This window comes from Caretta caretta, chromosome 16, assembly GCF_965140235.1.
Source record: "Caretta caretta isolate rCarCar2 chromosome 16, rCarCar1.hap1, whole genome shotgun sequence".
Classification (NCBI taxonomy): Eukaryota; Metazoa; Chordata; order Testudines; family Cheloniidae; genus Caretta; species Caretta caretta.
The window spans coordinates 9393848-9411177 of record NC_134221.1 but is presented as its reverse complement, the minus strand read 5'-3'; the positions used below and the strand labels follow the sequence as shown (position 1 = coordinate 9411177).

At 43.7% G+C, this 17330-nt stretch overlaps 1 protein-coding gene across 2 annotated transcripts in view; it reads right to left on the bottom strand.

Moving 5' to 3' along the window:
- PAPPA (pappalysin 1) overlaps window positions 1-17330 on the bottom strand; it is a 234087-nt gene that overhangs the window by 151814 nt on the left and 64943 nt on the right. For both annotated transcript variants that reach the window (XM_075120284.1, XM_048822770.2), the window contains exon 4: window positions 86-231. In XM_075120284.1, the coding sequence (XP_074976385.1) occupies window positions 86-231 (146 nt within the window). The remainder of the gene's footprint in view (window positions 1-85; window positions 232-17330) is intronic.

The window sequence follows — 17330 nt, the reverse complement described above, 5'->3', positions numbered from 1 at the left end:
AAAACTGGGCTTAATGCATAATTGTCTTCCCTTCTTGCTCCCCCTGAGAAAACTTTTCAAAAGAGGCAGCGTCTCTAAGACTGACCTAGATGCATCAAGGCTTCCTTGTCCCAAGGCCAGGTTGCCACTCCAGCCAGCTCTTCCTCAGAGGAATTAGCGAAGAAGATGTTGAGGTGAGTGGATCCGTCGAGTTTGAGTATATTCTTCAGTTCGTTGACATCCAAGTATGCTCTGAAATAGATAAATGAACTATTACAAACAGCATTGCCAGCACTGGCAGAGTACTAGGACGCTGAAAGCCAGGTAAAGATCCTCATGAACCCATGAGCAGCAAGCAGTTGAGAACATTTTAACATCCTAATCCTCAAATCCTAAATATGGCATAATAATTTGCATTTATATAGTGCCTTTGATCTGGGGAGCTCAACTCACTGAAGTATTGATCAATGAAGGCTCACAACATTCAAGGTAAATACCCAGAATTGTCTACCTTCCTGACACAGCCGCAGAATCTTTATCATCATCATCATCATCATTATGGCTGGTAAATCCAGTTATGTAAATAGTTGCCTTTTATACGTGCTCTAAATTTGTTATTGCTACCTATATTCCTGCTTCCATAACACAACAGCAAGGAGTCTCATATCCTCAATCCAGCAACGGATGGTAACAGATTATTACTGCTACCAGCTTCTGGTGTTATTCCTTTAGCCCAAGTGGTAGAGGTTCATGCTGAGGTGCAGAAAGTCTAAGCCTGACTGAGGGCCCTGGTTATGGTGCGTTGTTACATCCAGATGGAAACTAGTACCACAGAGAAGGAAGTAAATACAACAAGGTTAGATTTTGTTTATTAAAACACTGCAAAGAAGCAAAGCAAAGCAATGTTTGACAAATGGAGAATGATAAGATCGGCAGGGAAACAATTCAGCGGCAAGCTCCTGAGAGGTTATTATAGACAGAATTTAGAAAATAGGACAACTGGGAAGAAAAATTGACCTAGTTTATGGTGTTGTCAGAGGAGGCAGCTATGTGATACCTGCTTCTTGCCTGTCTATATTACATGGCAGAATGGAAAATCCACACTTAGCCTGAATGTGGGGGTTCTAAAGCTGAATTAGTATTCATATGTGTTTGGGTGGAGAGGGGAGCTAAGCCATTACAAGTGCATTCTCCTCTCCCTCTGTCCCCACATAAGCCCTGGGTGGTCAGGTCTATGTAGGTTTAGCAGATAGCAGGGTGAGAACTGTTCTACATGGCATCATCCCCACTGAACCAGCATCTACTCCCACAGGTTGTTGGTCCCTTCTATCTACCTTCTTGGAGAAGGAGTAGGCCTAGTAACCACGGACAATGGGGCTTCTGAGGGAGATGTGCTCCATGACAGAATTAGGACGAGGTCATTGAGTAAATTCCCCAGGCCTGTTTCCCCAAGAACTGTGGGATTTCCTCGTGAATCCTGGGATATCTGCAGGGTTGTAGGAGCACACGACTTTGAGGAGGCAAATCCAGCCCCCTGAACTCAATGTCTTTTCCGAGTATCTTTAGTTCTCCCTTGGGGTATTCCAGGAAAGGTGTGATATGGCCTTGTCTGGGCACAGGCACAGATATGTTGCCAAAGAATATGCCATGCTACCCATTAAGTTCCCGTCATACCATAACGCTCTAACCCAATGGAGTGCAGCTGTAAGGAGGTGAAGGGAGGGTGAGGAAATCAGGCAGTGTTCTAACAGAACAGAAACAAACAAAAAATCAAGGGAAAAGTTGATGTCGAAAGTGGTGTTGTTGGCACAAAGACACAAACTTGCTTTCCTCTCTTGATGCCTCATTAGCAAAGCAGCCAGTACCTCATGGGAAAATACTGAGGGTATCAGATACTGTACATTCAGACTCAATGAATGCACTGCACCAAAATAAATCTATAAGAAATGAACTATTTTCACTGCACTCAAAGGATGCAGGGAGTCAAAAATACAAGCGATAATCAGGATATAAAGCTTCCAGGTTTACTTGTACTACTTCCAATTCGACTTCTTAATGCACCCTCACCTATCCCCTTCCCAGCTCTCCTGAGAAACAAGCCGACATGTGGGAGTTTAGCCATTCAGCCCTGCTGACAACTCAATAGAAAGAGTTATCATTTTTTCTTGTTCTTCTCTTCCCCCATTTCCCAGTGTACAGAGGAAGGTGAATTAGATTATCAGCTTTGTTATTGGCTCATTGTGTGAACATGGTGATACTATTTTTGTGCCTCGGTTTCTCCATTGGTAACAATGGAAGCTGGGATTTTCAAAGGACCATAAGGGAATTAAGTGCCCAAATCCCACTGAGAGTCAAATGAAGTTAGGTACCTAACTTTCTTAGGCTCCTTTGATAATCCCAACCAGAGATGATACTTCTTACCCAGCTTTGTAGAGTGCTTTGAAATTCTCAGATGACAGCAGCGGTGTACATGCAAAGTAGCATTATGACTAGAACACACTGACGCCTGGATTTTGTTCCCTGAGAGTTCCCCCCAACTCAATCCCTATAGGCACCATTAAGGATACCATCATCGTTTTCACACCAACCACGTTGTTTGTGACAGAGGAAATGAGGCTGTAAGAAGTGAGAGAAAATGAGCTCATAACAACACAAGTTTTCTTTGTAAGCATCCCTAGAAATGTAAAATAGATCAGGTTAGAAATACAGAAAATGTGTTTCTGAGACGGCCAAGTCCTCAAGGTGCTTAGCACCCACAACTATTCTTATCTCACTTATACCAGTGCAAATCATGAGTAGCTATCTGCAACCAAGTCAGTGGGGTCACATTGGTGTAAAACTCACCTGAGATCAGAATCAGCCCATTAATGGGGGGCTGCAAGAATACAGCCATGGCACAACTCTTTCCATGCAGAAAGTTTTACAAAGTTTAAAAGTTTTTAGAAGGTTTGGCTCAGTTTGGAGAAGCAATTCAAATTTGCAGATTCATAGATAAGGCCAAAAGGGAACCCTGTGATCATCTAGTCTGACATGTTGAATAACACAGGCCATAGGACTTCCCTGAATCAATTTCCTCTTTGAACAAGAGCATATCTTTTAGAAAAACATCCAATTGATTAAAAAAATTCCAATGATGGAGAATCCACCGGAAAAAGAAAAAAACTTGGTAAGTTGTTCCAATGGTTAATTACCCTCGCTGTTAAAAATGTGCCCCATATTTCGAATCTGAATTTGTCTAGCTTCAACTTTCAATCATTGGATCTTTTTATACCTTTGACTGCTAGACTGAAGAGCCCATTATCAAATTGTTTTCATCTCCATGAAGGTACTTATAAAATGTGATGAAGTCACCCCTTAACCTTCTCTTTGATAAACTAAATAGATTGAGCTCCTTGAGTCTGTCCCTAGAAGGTAGGTTTTCCAATCCTTTAATCATTCAGCATGCTTCTTGAATTATGAATACCTGACTTGAACACAGTTTTCCAGCAGTGGTCGCATCAATGCCAAATACAGAGGTAATATAACCTCTCTACTCTTACTTGATATTACCCTGTTTATATAGCCAAGGACTGTATTAGCCCTTTTGGCCACAGCATCACACCGGGAGTGCATGTTCAGCTGATTATCCATCATAGCAAATGATATGATTTCCTTAAAGACTTGCCAAGAGTAATATTACTCCCTTTCCCTTGTTTTTGGTTCTCTAGCCCCACTCCACATGACCTCCTGTTATTAACCGCTGTGCCAGGAAATATGAAATGTGAATGAGCATCATTGCTCCCATTTGTCAGATGGGATAAATGAGGCACAGAGATTCCTAAGGTTGTCACAAAGTTAGAGTTTAGAACTCAAGTGGATAACTCCTTGTTCCATGCTCAAGCTACTACACCACAATCATCCTTGGTTTTAAGACCAACATGGACAGGGAACACTCTGAGAATAAAGCATAATTTATTAGGGAGTAGGGCTGGCCAGAAAACAAGACTTCCATTTCATGAATAATTTTTAGGTTTTCACATTTGGTTTTATTCTCATGCAGAACAAAACTGAGGCCTTTCAAAAAAATTGTGAAAAATTGTTCAAAGACAAGTGTCACTTTGCAGCAGGAAAACAAGGAGGCTGAAATAATGAAATATCCTCAGGACACCACACAAAACAGAGAGGAGGGCCTTTGTACTCCTCTGTCTTGCAAGTCCAGTCTCCAATTGCCTGCTCTCATTGCTAGGTTTAAAAGGAATGCTGCTCATCTCCAGAAGGAGGCATTCGTTAGTCTATCTTTCCATGTAGGGGGAAGGGGAGTCAGTTCAGTGGGTAGGACATTTATCTGGGCTGTGGGTTCAAGTCCTTGCTCCATATCAGGGAGAGAACCCTTCTCTCTAGTTCAGCTAAACTTTTGTAGGGAAGGTTTCTCAGGTCCAAGATGGAATAACTGGTCAAAACCAGACAGCCACTAAACCTAGAACAGACAATAGTGTGGTGGTTAAGCCTGGGATGTGAGAGACCCAGGGATGTGAGAGACCCAGGTTAACTTCCCTGATTTTTCTCTCACGCCAGAAATTTCATACTGAACCTGAGAAACCTTCCCAAGCAAAGTTTTGTCAAAAACGATATATTTCTGCAAAAACGTTTTTGACAAATTGGCATTTTCTGGTGAAAAAAATGTTTTGTTGAAAAGTTCCTGACCCATTCTAATAGGGAGTTGAATACTTCTGCAAGATGACTGCTCCCTGTCGTCCCTCTTTCCTTATGAGTGTGCGTGTGTGTGTGCAGCTCTCACGAACTCAATGCACTCACATTCAGTAAGCAGGGTTCCTTGCATACTTGACAAGGCTTCCATTCCCAGAAGGGCAAAAAAACCCCAAAAAAACCTAGGGGAGCTGGCTCAACACCAAGATCTTTCTGTCCTTCCCTGGAGGACACCCCAATGGAAAACAGACTCACATTTCCGCAATAGTTTCCTTGCCACTCACTGAAGTCACCATCTCCAAAATAGCTCGAGGCCGGGTGTCCCCAAGCCCCCGCTGACTCACCGAGGAAGACATGCTCTTTGGGGACATCAGTAAGAGGGGCTTTGTTTCCATTCCATGTAGCGTTTATCTTCAAATCAATGGTTTGTGATGTGGCTGAAGTTCTGAAGGACAGGCCAACACTGTGACCCTTTGCACATTTCTCATCTCTCCACTGTTCTCAGTTCATCTCTCATAAACACACAGCCCTCTCCCTCCCCCCCCCGCCCGTTCTGCAAATATTTGCACAATGGTTTGATTCTATATGTTAATCTAGTGCCAGAGGGTTCTTCATTTCTTTGAAACGTCTTTGCTGTGCACTGTTCATCCTGGTATGACCCATGTGTGAGAGTGTGCAATTGTGCAGGTGCACACACGCAGGTCTAAGTATGAGAGTGGGTCACATCGTGTGAGGGAAAGTGTATGTACAAGAGCACGTGTGAGATGGTATGTCAGTGAATGAGAGATAGCGGGAGAGCAGCATTATCGGAGTATGAGAAAGTGTAAACAGGCGAGTGTGTGTATTACTGTGTGAGACCCTGGAGAGAGAAAGTTTCTGGGTTTAAGGGAGAGGGGGGCTACTGCTGCTCATGCTAGAAGCAGACAGAATGTAGGGCCTACGTGAAGCCCTCACAACTGTACATTAGAGCAGCAGTTCTCAAACATCATTGCATTGTGACCCCCTTCTAACAACAAAAATTACTACACAACCCCGGGGGGGGGAGGGGGGAGACCAAAGACCGAGCCTCTGCCCTGAGTGGGTGGCATGTAACCTTAGCCCTGGGTGGTGGGGCTTGGGCTTCAGACTTGCTGGGGCCCAGGGCCAACACCATCCTTGGTCACCCTATTAAAATGGGGTCGCGACCCACTTTGGGGTCCTGACCCACAGTTTGAGAACCCTTGCATTAGAGCATTCCAGCAGTTGTCTCCTCATTCTCCTGTAGTTCCAAAGAAGCTAAGCTGTCACCTCCTTACTCTTAGCTACCTTTTTGCCTAATATGTTCATAAGCCATTCACCAGCTACATCCCATTCCCATACCCCCTAGCACAATCTTCCTCTGTCTTGCATTCACAATATACTCTTTCAGCTTCTGGGATGGTTTGTAAATGGAATATTACCATAGCTAACCCATCTCCCCAAGGCTGAGTGCATCAGCCTCTGACTAGCCAGGGCTGTTTGTACCTCACTGTAGGCCCTGTTCACATCTGGTGTAACTCCACTGAAGTCAGTTGAGTTGCACTGGCTTACCTTTGCTTGGAATTTGACCCATAATGTGGTACAGACTCACCCAGGGGTTTGCAGAGCGTCTGCTGTTTTATATAGGGAGCTGGTCAAAGTCAGCCAATAAGGAGATTAGGATATGTAGGTGTGAGGACAGGATGCGAAAAGTGTTTTTGCAAGGGGGCTGAAAGTAGCCAACTGGGACAAGGGCTGTCTAGCCTGGTGGTCGGAGCGGGTGCCAGGAATCAAGAAGTAGGGTCAGAGCTGGAGTCAGTAGTCAGAAGACAGAGCCAAGGGTCAAACCAGAGGAAGCAGAGTATCAGGCAAGGAGGGGTTCAAGGCAAGGGCAGGACAGAGGAAAGGCTGGGTGCAAGGCAGGGGCAGAAGGAACAAGGAGCAGGTATAGCGGTGGGCATGAGCACTGAGTAGGCATTGAGTAGGCCCTGATTCCTGACCCTGGACAGGACTGGACATAATAGGTGGGTGTAACTGGGGTGTGTTTGGACAGTGTGTGTGTGACTCCCCTGGCACGTATATACTGTGACCTTTTGCATATATTCATGAACACACTCAAGATCATGTTCAGGCCAGTCCCTTGGGTATATGTATGTCTACACACACACACACACACACACACACATGTAAGTTTGGGAGTGTGTATATATGCAAGATGATCAGAGCATATTTATGGGGCTCCATGCAAAGCTTTAGAGTGTGGGGGAAAGAACAAGAGAAAATATGGTTTAGAAATCTATTCCTTCCTTCCTCCCCATGTTTCTAATAATCTCCCGTCTATATCCCTCATCACCACATTAGTACACACATACACAGACACAGATTAACTACCTTTGCAGTTCTTATCCAGGCACTGGACCCTACCATTACGAGGTCAGAACAGTTTTCGGTTATTGTGTTGGACTGATTTGACTCTCCTCTGGCTGCTGCTGCTCCTTTGCTATCAGTCCAGAATATCTGATTCAGTGCAATCTATGAGCCTCACTTACTCTTCTCAAGGTTATGTGGGTCCCACTATAGAGGACGTAATGCCTGTCACGTGGGCCCATGCCAAAGAGAACCAAGGAACCCAGCCTCTGCACCGGTGCCAAGCTCGCATTTCAAAGACATGAGTGCAGTTTTGGAAAGGGATCAAAGCCCTTCCAACTGTCATTAGAAATACTCCTTTATGCATCTCTCTGCGAGTGCCAGCAACGTATTTCATAAATCCATTGGCTCGAAATGGTACCTCCAATATAAACCTGAATGGGGGAACTGTCAGGGCAAGTCTGTGTGGAAAACAAAACACAACGCAACACAAGGCATATGTAACCCCTGTAATGGAAAAAAACCCTGTGACGCCTTGAGTGTGCTAGCTCAAAAACACACGATGAGATCATTAGTACATTAGTAAAAGGTCTCCCCTGCTAGAATCTGTTTTAGACATAGAGCTGCTGCAGGCTGCTTTTGACCACTGGGGACACTGAATCGTATTGGATTGCGGGCACATTCCCACCCAAATGTTCGCACAGGCATATTTGTCTAATGCACAGTTTTAGCCCATAGAGTGGAGAGCACTCCAGAGCTGCATTGTACACCAGCTTCATCTGTTTCCAACAGACTCCATAGCCCAACCAACAGTACATTTCCTATACAACAGCTCCATCCCCCATCCAGCATGCACATCATCTCCCATATACGGAGATCGATCCATTTCCCTCTCCTGTCTGTCAGGCCCATCTCCTATCTATCTGGGTCCTGGGTCCTAGAGAGCAGGCCCATTTCCTGTCAGTGAGGCCAGTCTTCTGGACAACTGATCCATCACCTACCGATTGATCCCTATCCCTGATACGGTGGACCCTGTCTCCTGTACGGTGGGTACCACTCTGCTGAACTCCGCTTTGCTGGATATCAGTGCCAAATCATATTAGCAAAACGTGTTGTATTTAGATACAGTCAAGTTGACCGATAGCTTTTACACTTGATTGTGGCTCAGTGATCGGGGCTAGACCCAGACAGAGCTAACCTGCATGGAGGGCCTAAAACAACATGTCTTCACCAGGCAGAGATCTGAAATAGAGCACAGTGTTTTAACCTGACGATTCCATGGCTTGATCCTTTTCACAAGAGCTGGGTTGCAGTCCAGTCCAGCCTAACAATGGTTGTTAAATGTGGTTGTTTCTATGACGTGAGAGGAGCCTTCTAGCTCTCACTGTCAGGAAATGTTTCCCGACATTTGTCCTTAGGTTTTTCTTCACTTGACTTTGTTTTGCTTTTAAAGTTCAAAGACAAGTGTCACTTTGCAGCAGGAAAACAAAGAGGCTGAATAACGAAATATCCACAGGACACCACACAAAACAGAGAGGAGGGCCTTTGTACTCCTCTGTCTTCCAAGTCCAATCTCCAATTGCCTGCTCTCATTGCTAGGTTTAAAAGGCATGCTGCTCATCTCCAGAAGGAGGCATTCATTAGTCTATCTTTCCATGCAATGGGGAGGGGAGTCAGTTCCTAACCACCAAAAGAGCAGCTCTTCTCTCCTTGTATGTAAGTTCGGCCTTTCACAGAGGGGAGGACATTTGCAAGGGATAAAGATATCCCATCGCTGAATCAGTTGCATAAGCTGGCTTTGATTGGCCATTGGTCCACTCTGTTTTAAATTTTGTGTGAATTTGATGCTCCTCAAAGGAATTGGTAGGTGCTGATTTGAACCAGCTATAGACTCAGGCAGGCTCAGAGCACCCTTCCCCCAATACCGTTGCCAGTGCAACTCAGTTCTGACCTGCACCTGTTCCAAGCCAGGTACCCAGTGAGGCGATGCTGATGCACCTCATTCATGACCTATACATTATAGACTATAACACACTCTGGTGTTCTAGTCTTGGGGCCTATCTTGGACAGTGACCGCCAGTAATGTCAAGGCATGCTGTAGTCTGGTATGTGAACGAGTGTCTGCTACGTATTAAAGAACAGCCACCAAAGAGGTTTTCACATATTACCCAAATCATAATTTGAATACCCATCTTCTGGGGTAAACAACCATTGGGATAACCACCTACAGACATTACAATGCCAGACATCATCAGCAATGATAACTCCAGGCCAAATCTTGGTCCCATTGCATGGCAAAATTCCCTGATGTCAATTAAACTAGCATCTGGCCTTTATATAGGGCCATTTGGCAGACAGATATACAGCATGGGGACCTGGAATTATTATATTTTAACTTTTCTTTCCATGGGGTTTCTCAATCTTAAGTGGCCAGGAATGGAGCTCTCTTTCTCATAGTACCTACATACCCAACTGTTGCAGAGAGACACCTTTCACTTGACTACACTGCACATGTGTGTGTAAGCAAGTGTGACAGTTTGGTTTTATTTTTGTCCTCAGCTCTGTTCCCAAGTGCTTTCATTCCTCCTCCACTATCATGCTTTAAACCTAAATGACAGAGACCCTAAGTCTCTGACATACTGATGGCTCTCTTCACTATTCCTGTTTGGCAAGGAGCATTTTCATTTATTAGGATCCTTATTGGGTGTACTGAAATTTCCTAGCTTTTATCTTTAGAACGTATTGCATTTGGAGATGCAGTGGAAAGATGCTATAGTAAAACAAGGCCTTTCTGATCTTCTGTCACAACTAACAGTTACACTATCTAATCTATTCCATTTATCACATCACCTGATACACCCTTCCAAAATACAGGCATTTTCTGGGCTTTTACTTTCTTCTATTTGAAAGGGTGATAGTATGTGCATATTAAAAACCTGCACAAAATGATTACATCCTATGAAGAGGTATAGTCTCACAGGGTTTCCAGTGCAATTTTGTCTGACCTTACAATAAAGACTCACTTCTGGTAGTAAACTCAGTATTCCTAGTCATTTAAGACAGAATCAATAAATCCTCTGAAGGAGGAAACATGTCTCATCTATGTTTAGAGCAGCATAAATCTGTGACACTGGTCATGTGTTTAATAATAAATCATGAGGATGATGATAATTAATAGAGACTAAGGCTTTCAGAGCTACTTTGGATGGTTTGGAAGAGGCAGATGTTTGAGGTATGGTGTAACCAAAATGTTGCAAGAACAGCAAAGTATTTGATTCCAATTTGAATCCAGCCCACTGCCTATACGCAAGTAGAAATCCAAACCTGAAATTGTAGTTCTGGCAGCAACCAAAAGAGGAGACAACTGGCTTCAATCTACAAACATACGTTCCAAGTATTGTCCCACTTACAACTTTAAAGCTGTTTAGGAATTTTGGTTTGTTTACTGCAGCAAAATGTCCTCAAGACTTCCTAGATCTGCTCTTCTGTCTGAAGAACAGAGAGAAACGTTTGGAGAGGATAAAATAAATTAAAGGACTCCAAGGAGATGATGTAAAGTGATGTAAACAACTGGATAAAAACCTGAATGTTTATGAGAGGTGTCTGTGTTTTGTTTCTGCTGATACAAGGGTGTTCTACATAATAAACTTTCCACAAACTGAGTTTATCCTAAGGTCGTATTGGCTTTTCTTATGGTTCTGGTGATTCAAGCTTGTCATGTTTTAGACCATCATCAAAAGTCTCAATAGTAATTGCAGCAGTGTTGTAAAAATTGGGTCGAGATACAAATTACTTATTATTTGGCCCCAATGGAGAGTGTACAGTATATAACACAATGGGTTGCCAAACACATGGTAAAAGACAGTCCCTGGCCCAAGGAGCTTACAATCTAAACAAATATGCAGCTGAACTAGCTAACATTTTGAATACATTTGGATTCTGGATTTTGTTTTGGTTTACTATAGGGACCAGAGCCAGAGTCAGACTGGGGAATTTCTGCAAACTTTGGGCGGATTTAGTGTAAACTCATCCTTACAGAAAAATACTAGAGCATTTGATAGAAAATTATAGCTTTTCTACAGGACTTTTGGACCATTCTACAGAACTGAATAAACTAAGAACTGAATAAACATATTCCTGCTATAAGAAGTTATTCTTTATTAAATTCCAATAGTCTGGAGTAATTTCTATAGAATCCTACTGGTTTCATCCCTACACTACTCTACTGGACTTTCCCCTAAGGAATCCCTAATACAAAATACAGCTGTATTTTACACAAATGCCCATAAGCAACTTCTGAATGTTCCAAATGGCTAATATCTCTTTAATGGTCTGAAAAACAACCATTAATCTGAATAATCCTGGATTCTGGTTTGTTCAAAATCTAGAATTGGATCCAAGTTTTGAGGACTACACTCGCTTTTCTTTGTCTTCTGGCTAGTATTGGTTTGTACTCTGGGCTGATTTCTGTTCTCATTTACATTGGTGTAAATCCAGAGTAACCCCACTGGCTGTAATGTAGTTATGCCAGTGTAAATCTAGCATAAGTGGGAATAGAATCAAATTTTACTTTTGAATTCAAGTTCAAAGACTCAAAGCAAACGTCCCCCCAAATTACCAGTTTTTGCCTAATTTCTGGCCAACTAAACCCACTTTTGTAAAGAGGGAGGAGGGCTTGCTCAAATCTCAGCACAGGTTCTCTTGAAAGTTTCATAAATCCTCAGCAAATCCTTTCAAAAACTTGGGCTGAGATTCAGAAATACAGTGAGAACAGATATTTTTTACACTTCTGCTGCTGGTCCTGGCTGGGATGGGGAACAGTAGAGGCTCAGGAAGAAATGATACAAAAGGTTACCCAATATATTTCAAATGTCAAAGTTTCAGTCTGAGCTGTAGGCAAAGATTCACAGTGACTTTTAATACATCCAAAATAATTCACCCACCCTAACAGCTACACTGTCCAGTCTCACAGGGAACTACACCTATGGGTTTACATAGTATTGTGCTGCTGAGTAACACAAATGTGTTATCTCGGTAGCTTCCTCCTCTGTATGGTTTACTATTAGCAGTGGTACAAAGCTTTGAGCTCATTATTGCAGTGAGAGTGGTGGCTGCTCAGCAGCTTGAAAAACTGGAGCCATAGTCAACCTGTGGAACTCTTTGCCAGAGGATGTTGTGAAGGCCAAGACTATAACAGGGTCAAAAAAGAACTAGATAAATTCATGGAGGATAGGTTCACCAGTGACTATTAGCCAGGATGGGCAGGGATGGTGTCCCTAACCTCTGTTTGCCAGAAGCTGGGAATGGATCACTTGATGACTACCTGTTCTCTTCATTCCCTCTGAAGCACCTGGAATTGGCCACCGTCGGAAGGCAGGATACTGGGCTAGATGTACCTTTGGTCAGACCCAATATGGCTGCTCTTATCTTCATAATCAATAATTAAGCTGACCGACTGCGAATTAAGCCAACTAACTATAAAGAACTGTGAGAATTTATCCTGGATGGCCAGCTTTTGGGAGGAAAAAGGAGGATGTGGGGTGAAGGCACGATGGTGAAGTTCTGGCAAATTGAACTGTGCTCTTTCTACACAACAACCTTTTTAGACTGGAAGTAGGACTTATTTACAGTGAATTGCAAGGAGGACACATTTTCAAAGAGCAAGTACGTTCTGGGGAATAAATTGCACCATACTCTATCATCAGCAACACTGTCTGGTTTATCTGTTTCAGTTGTTTCTTTTCTTTTCTTTTATTCCTATTTTTTTTCTTTTCAAGACTGAGGCTAAGTGACCCATGAGAAATATACAGTAATTTGCCTGTTATCCATCCATCATCTCCATCTGATATTCACTCTGCCCTCGTTACCCTGATGTTTTTCCAGACTCTACATGCTGAACCATTGTAACACAGAGATAAATCAAATAATAAAGAAAGAAGTGGTATAAGGATATTTTCCACAAACCAGTTCTGTTAAAATTGACGTCCCTTGCTGCTCCTTCAAAGCCCTTTTGGCTGTAATGAGTCTCGTTCTTATATCCAAGAATTTAAAACAATATATTAATGTATGTATGTTTTAAGCAACTTAGCTAAAGATCCAGTTATACTATTTAGCACTTCTGTAGCACCTTGCATCTGAGTCTCAAAACGCTTCACAAACATTGAGTGAAATTCACTTGGCACAAGGCCTCTGCATTCGATTTAAGTTCTATTTGGAGGGCTTAAGTGGGACTGGAGTGGTGCAGAGGCCTTGAGCTGGATGTCCTCTGCAATAGAGTGAATTTCACCATAACTGCTTAAGCCTCAAGTCCCCCTCCACCCTCTCTGAAGAAGGGAAATAGAATCATTATTCCCATTACACATCTGGGGAAACTGAGGTGCAGAGATAAAATGACTTGGTCAAAGTCACTCAGTAAGTTAGTGTGAGAGCTAAGGTTAGAAACTAAATCCCTTGAGTCTAAGAACTGTGAGCTAACTACAAACCCATACTACATCCTTTCTCCAATTAGATACCTTTCGTTAGTCATGCTCACATGTTCTTATGCATGCAGTATTTGAGGAGCAGGTGCCAGCATTCTTATCTCAGTGTCAGAGTACCTGGGAGACCCACCGAAGCTCTCCTACGCTACAGAGAGAAAGTGAGTGGTCACTTGAAGAAGTCAGCCTTCCTTTGAATCCAGCAGCTTAACCATTTCAGAAGGAGCTGCAGGTAAACTTCTGCCATGAACAGACTCTCTTATGGAATCAGAACTCTGCTTCTAATGAATGAGTGGCTCCGATTCTAATAATATTTGACAGTTATATATCACCTTTTAGTCCAAAGAGCGTCCAGGAACAGCCAGGCTGACAGAAACTGTACAGTGCATTACACAACAGTTAGGTGTGGGAGAAGCTTTTATGGCCTAGGATACCAGAACAGACTCTTGATCTTAAGGGAAGCACTGATGAATGTCTAGTGTCCCGACAGTCCTTCCCATGATCCAGGCCAGGACATAGGTAGATCCCCTGTGGTGACAGTAGACAGCAAAGGTGGTGTTAATCAGACTCAGAGCCAGAGAGCAAGAAAGAACCACAGGTTCTGTTTGTTTCCAGAAGTCTCCACAGAATCCACTATTATAGAGAGAGCTGGTAGTGATCCCTATATTTAAGTTGCCTAGTACTTTCCGTTATAAATATTAATTACAGCCAAGTCCTATCTCTGGTTCTTAGTTGAAACTACAAGCCGTATCATACATTTGACATCCTTCAGGTGCACTGGTGTGTGTGAAACCACTGGGCTGACACCGAACACCCTAAAAGGAACTGTGATCAAAAGACTCAGATTTCCTCTCCTTCTGGTGGTCCTGAGCAACACGCACTGACAAAAAAGCTATCACATCGGCTCCCTCTTTCCATGCCCAAACAGCTCTGTGGGCCCAGGAAGCGGGAGGCAGAGACTCTGGCGTGCCCCGTTGCTATTCTTCAACACCTGGTCAGGCAGATAGCAGGGCAGGGTCTGGGCCTCCAAGCTACACTGTGGCTGGTCCCTGCATAATAGTGTTGGGTGTATGTTGATTCAGTCTGTAGTCACCAGCCTCCCCGCTCAGGTTGACAGACTTGGGCTAGAGGGGCTCCTGCTAGTGGTCTAAAAATAGCTGCGTAGACAGTGCTCTGAAGTTGAGGCTTGGACTGGAGCTCAGGCTCCAAAGCCCACCCCATCTCCAGATGTCCAGGCCTGAGCTCCAAGCCCAACTCTGTCGATCCAGGCTGGGAAGCTCACTGCCACGCATTTTGTAGACGTACCCAGAGAGGGAGTAAGAGGCTTCTTGCACCTTGCCATCCATCCCTTGTGGCCTCTCACCCACCCTCTGTGCATCTGGCCATCTCTGCCTAGCAGACAGGACCTAATGTTTTAAGATCTTCCATGACAGACCCACCCAATCAATGGCCTGATACTCTATTTGTCTTTCTCAGTTGAGTTGACCCCACTGGGGTTTGCAGCTGGGGGGTCCAGGGAGCCTGGGTGTTCCCTACCTGATGCAAGACCTTTTAAACCCTCTCTCTGGTCTCTATCCTAATTAGCATTCAGTAGTAAAAACTGAAAAGAAAAGAGAACAAGCTCAAGGTCTCTGCTCCTCTCATCTCATTTTTTGACATTAATCCCTGCTGAATATTTACAGAGACCTCCTGCACATAAACTCCATGCAACAAAATGAAATACACATTTGCTGTTGGAAAAAGAAAGGCTTGGAACCAGGCCCACAACATCAATAAAACCCCACATATATATTCACAAAGGAGCTAGGTTTGTTACAGATACTTCTATACTTGATGGGCCAAAATAACCAGCTCAGCTCTGTCTCTGGCAAAATAACACCTTTGCTTTGCGGATCCTGTTTCTCTTCTGCTTTTGTTGTAACACCACAATGAACTCTGAAATCTTGTCTCTTAACTTTCTAGAAGAATTGTACATTACGTTGATACCTTGTTATCAGGCAGATCATCAGTGGTTTATGTTTAGTATAATCTCACCTTTCCTCAGTTCTGAGGAAGAGCTGAAAACCTGATTCCACTGATATTAAGGCTGAATTCTCCTCTCAGTCCATATTTGGAACCAACTGGTAGAAGAGGGTGGAAGGAGATCAAGATGATAATATGAACATAATTTAAAGAATAAGGCCTCAATTCAAGAGCACCAAGAAGGGTTGCCAACCCTAAATGTTCAACTATCACAAGATTTAAAAAAAATTGGGTATTTTTATTTGCCTTCTGGTGTTTGAGCCTTTAAGAAGTCACATTATTAATCTTTTCTCCTCAACCATGCGGTCTAGGAATTTACTTTAAAAAAAGTAACGCTGAGGTTCTCAGATAATCACAGGACTCCAGGAGCTGGGGTTTTAAGAAAACATTAAAAGATCCTTAAAGAGACTCAGAGTTGTCAACACTGAAAGAGTGTTGGCTGGAAATTTTTCAACAGAACGACTTTCCACCAGCAAAACTGACTTGGGAACATTTCAGTTCCCAGGCTCCCAGGCAGCTTGCCAGGTGAGCTACCATGGACCTGGAGCTCCTCAAGCTCCCAGGGCTTCCATGCGTCTCAGTACCCTGCCAGAAGGGCTGCCACAGAACCAAAGGCCCCAGTGCTTCTGCAGCACATTCCTAAAATAGAGGGGGATGGCAGAGTGGCACACAGGATCTTGAGGGGCAGAATGAAGGGATGCAAAAAGCCTAGGATTGCCAAATTCCTGAAAACTGGACCCCCCTGCTCTGCCTCTTCCCCAAGGCCCCACCTCCTACTCCATCTCTTCCCTTGAGACCCCACCCCCACTTGCTCCTCTCCCTCCTCCTCCCATTGCTCACTCCTCTCACCCTCCTTTTTCCTCGCTGGATCCTCTCCACCTCCCTCTCCCCCCTATATGGGCTCCCTCTGTTCCAGAGCTGGGATGGGAGGTGCAGCCTGACTCAGAGCCTGCTGCCTGCCTACAAGCAGGAGATGTCCCCGGCTGAGCAGGAGCTAGTGCGGGTTAATGACCCAGTGACTCCCCCCACCCGAGTAACCGGACTTCTGGTGTCCAGTCAGTACAGCTGACTGAACACTGCCAGGTCCCCTTTTTGACTGGAATTTCTGGTCAAAACCCAGACACCTGGTAACCCTAAAGGAGCCCCTGGTGTGTGCAATGAGCTTGGCCAAGAGAAGCAATGAAATGTGCAACCTCCTAAAAGTGCAAAACGTATTTCTAAACACAGGTACAAATAACGCCAAACAATGCAGCAAATGGCATGAATTCACTTCAGCAGGTATTCCTGGACCCTTTCCTTCACCTCCTTCAACCATTGGCACAAATCCAATTCACATTTGCTTGTCTATTTGCATTCTTAATTGTACTGTAAGCAGTCACTTGGACAGCCCTGGATGGAAACAGAAATAACAAGAGCATTTAACCAAACAAGCAGCATCAACAGGGAATTAAGAACAAGGCTTAAATGAAGAGTTTGCAAGCACAATCTATAGGCTGGAATAGGTTCATATAAAGAACCAGTTGGACAATTTCACATAATGAACTTGTTTTTGGATAATTCATGAACAGACAAAGGTCTAAAATTGTCAAATAAGCCAGCAAATAAAGAGCCCTGGCCCACTATGAGTTCCTAGGCACTACCAGAATACACATAATAAATAATAATAAATAAATTCACCCAGTTCTAGTCTTCACCTTAAGTAACCCTAAATGCCACTGATAGAAAGAATGTTTTTACCATGGTTGGGAGGGGGAGCATATGGCAGGAAAGGTGTTGGTGGAGGTAATCTTTGTACGATTGGGA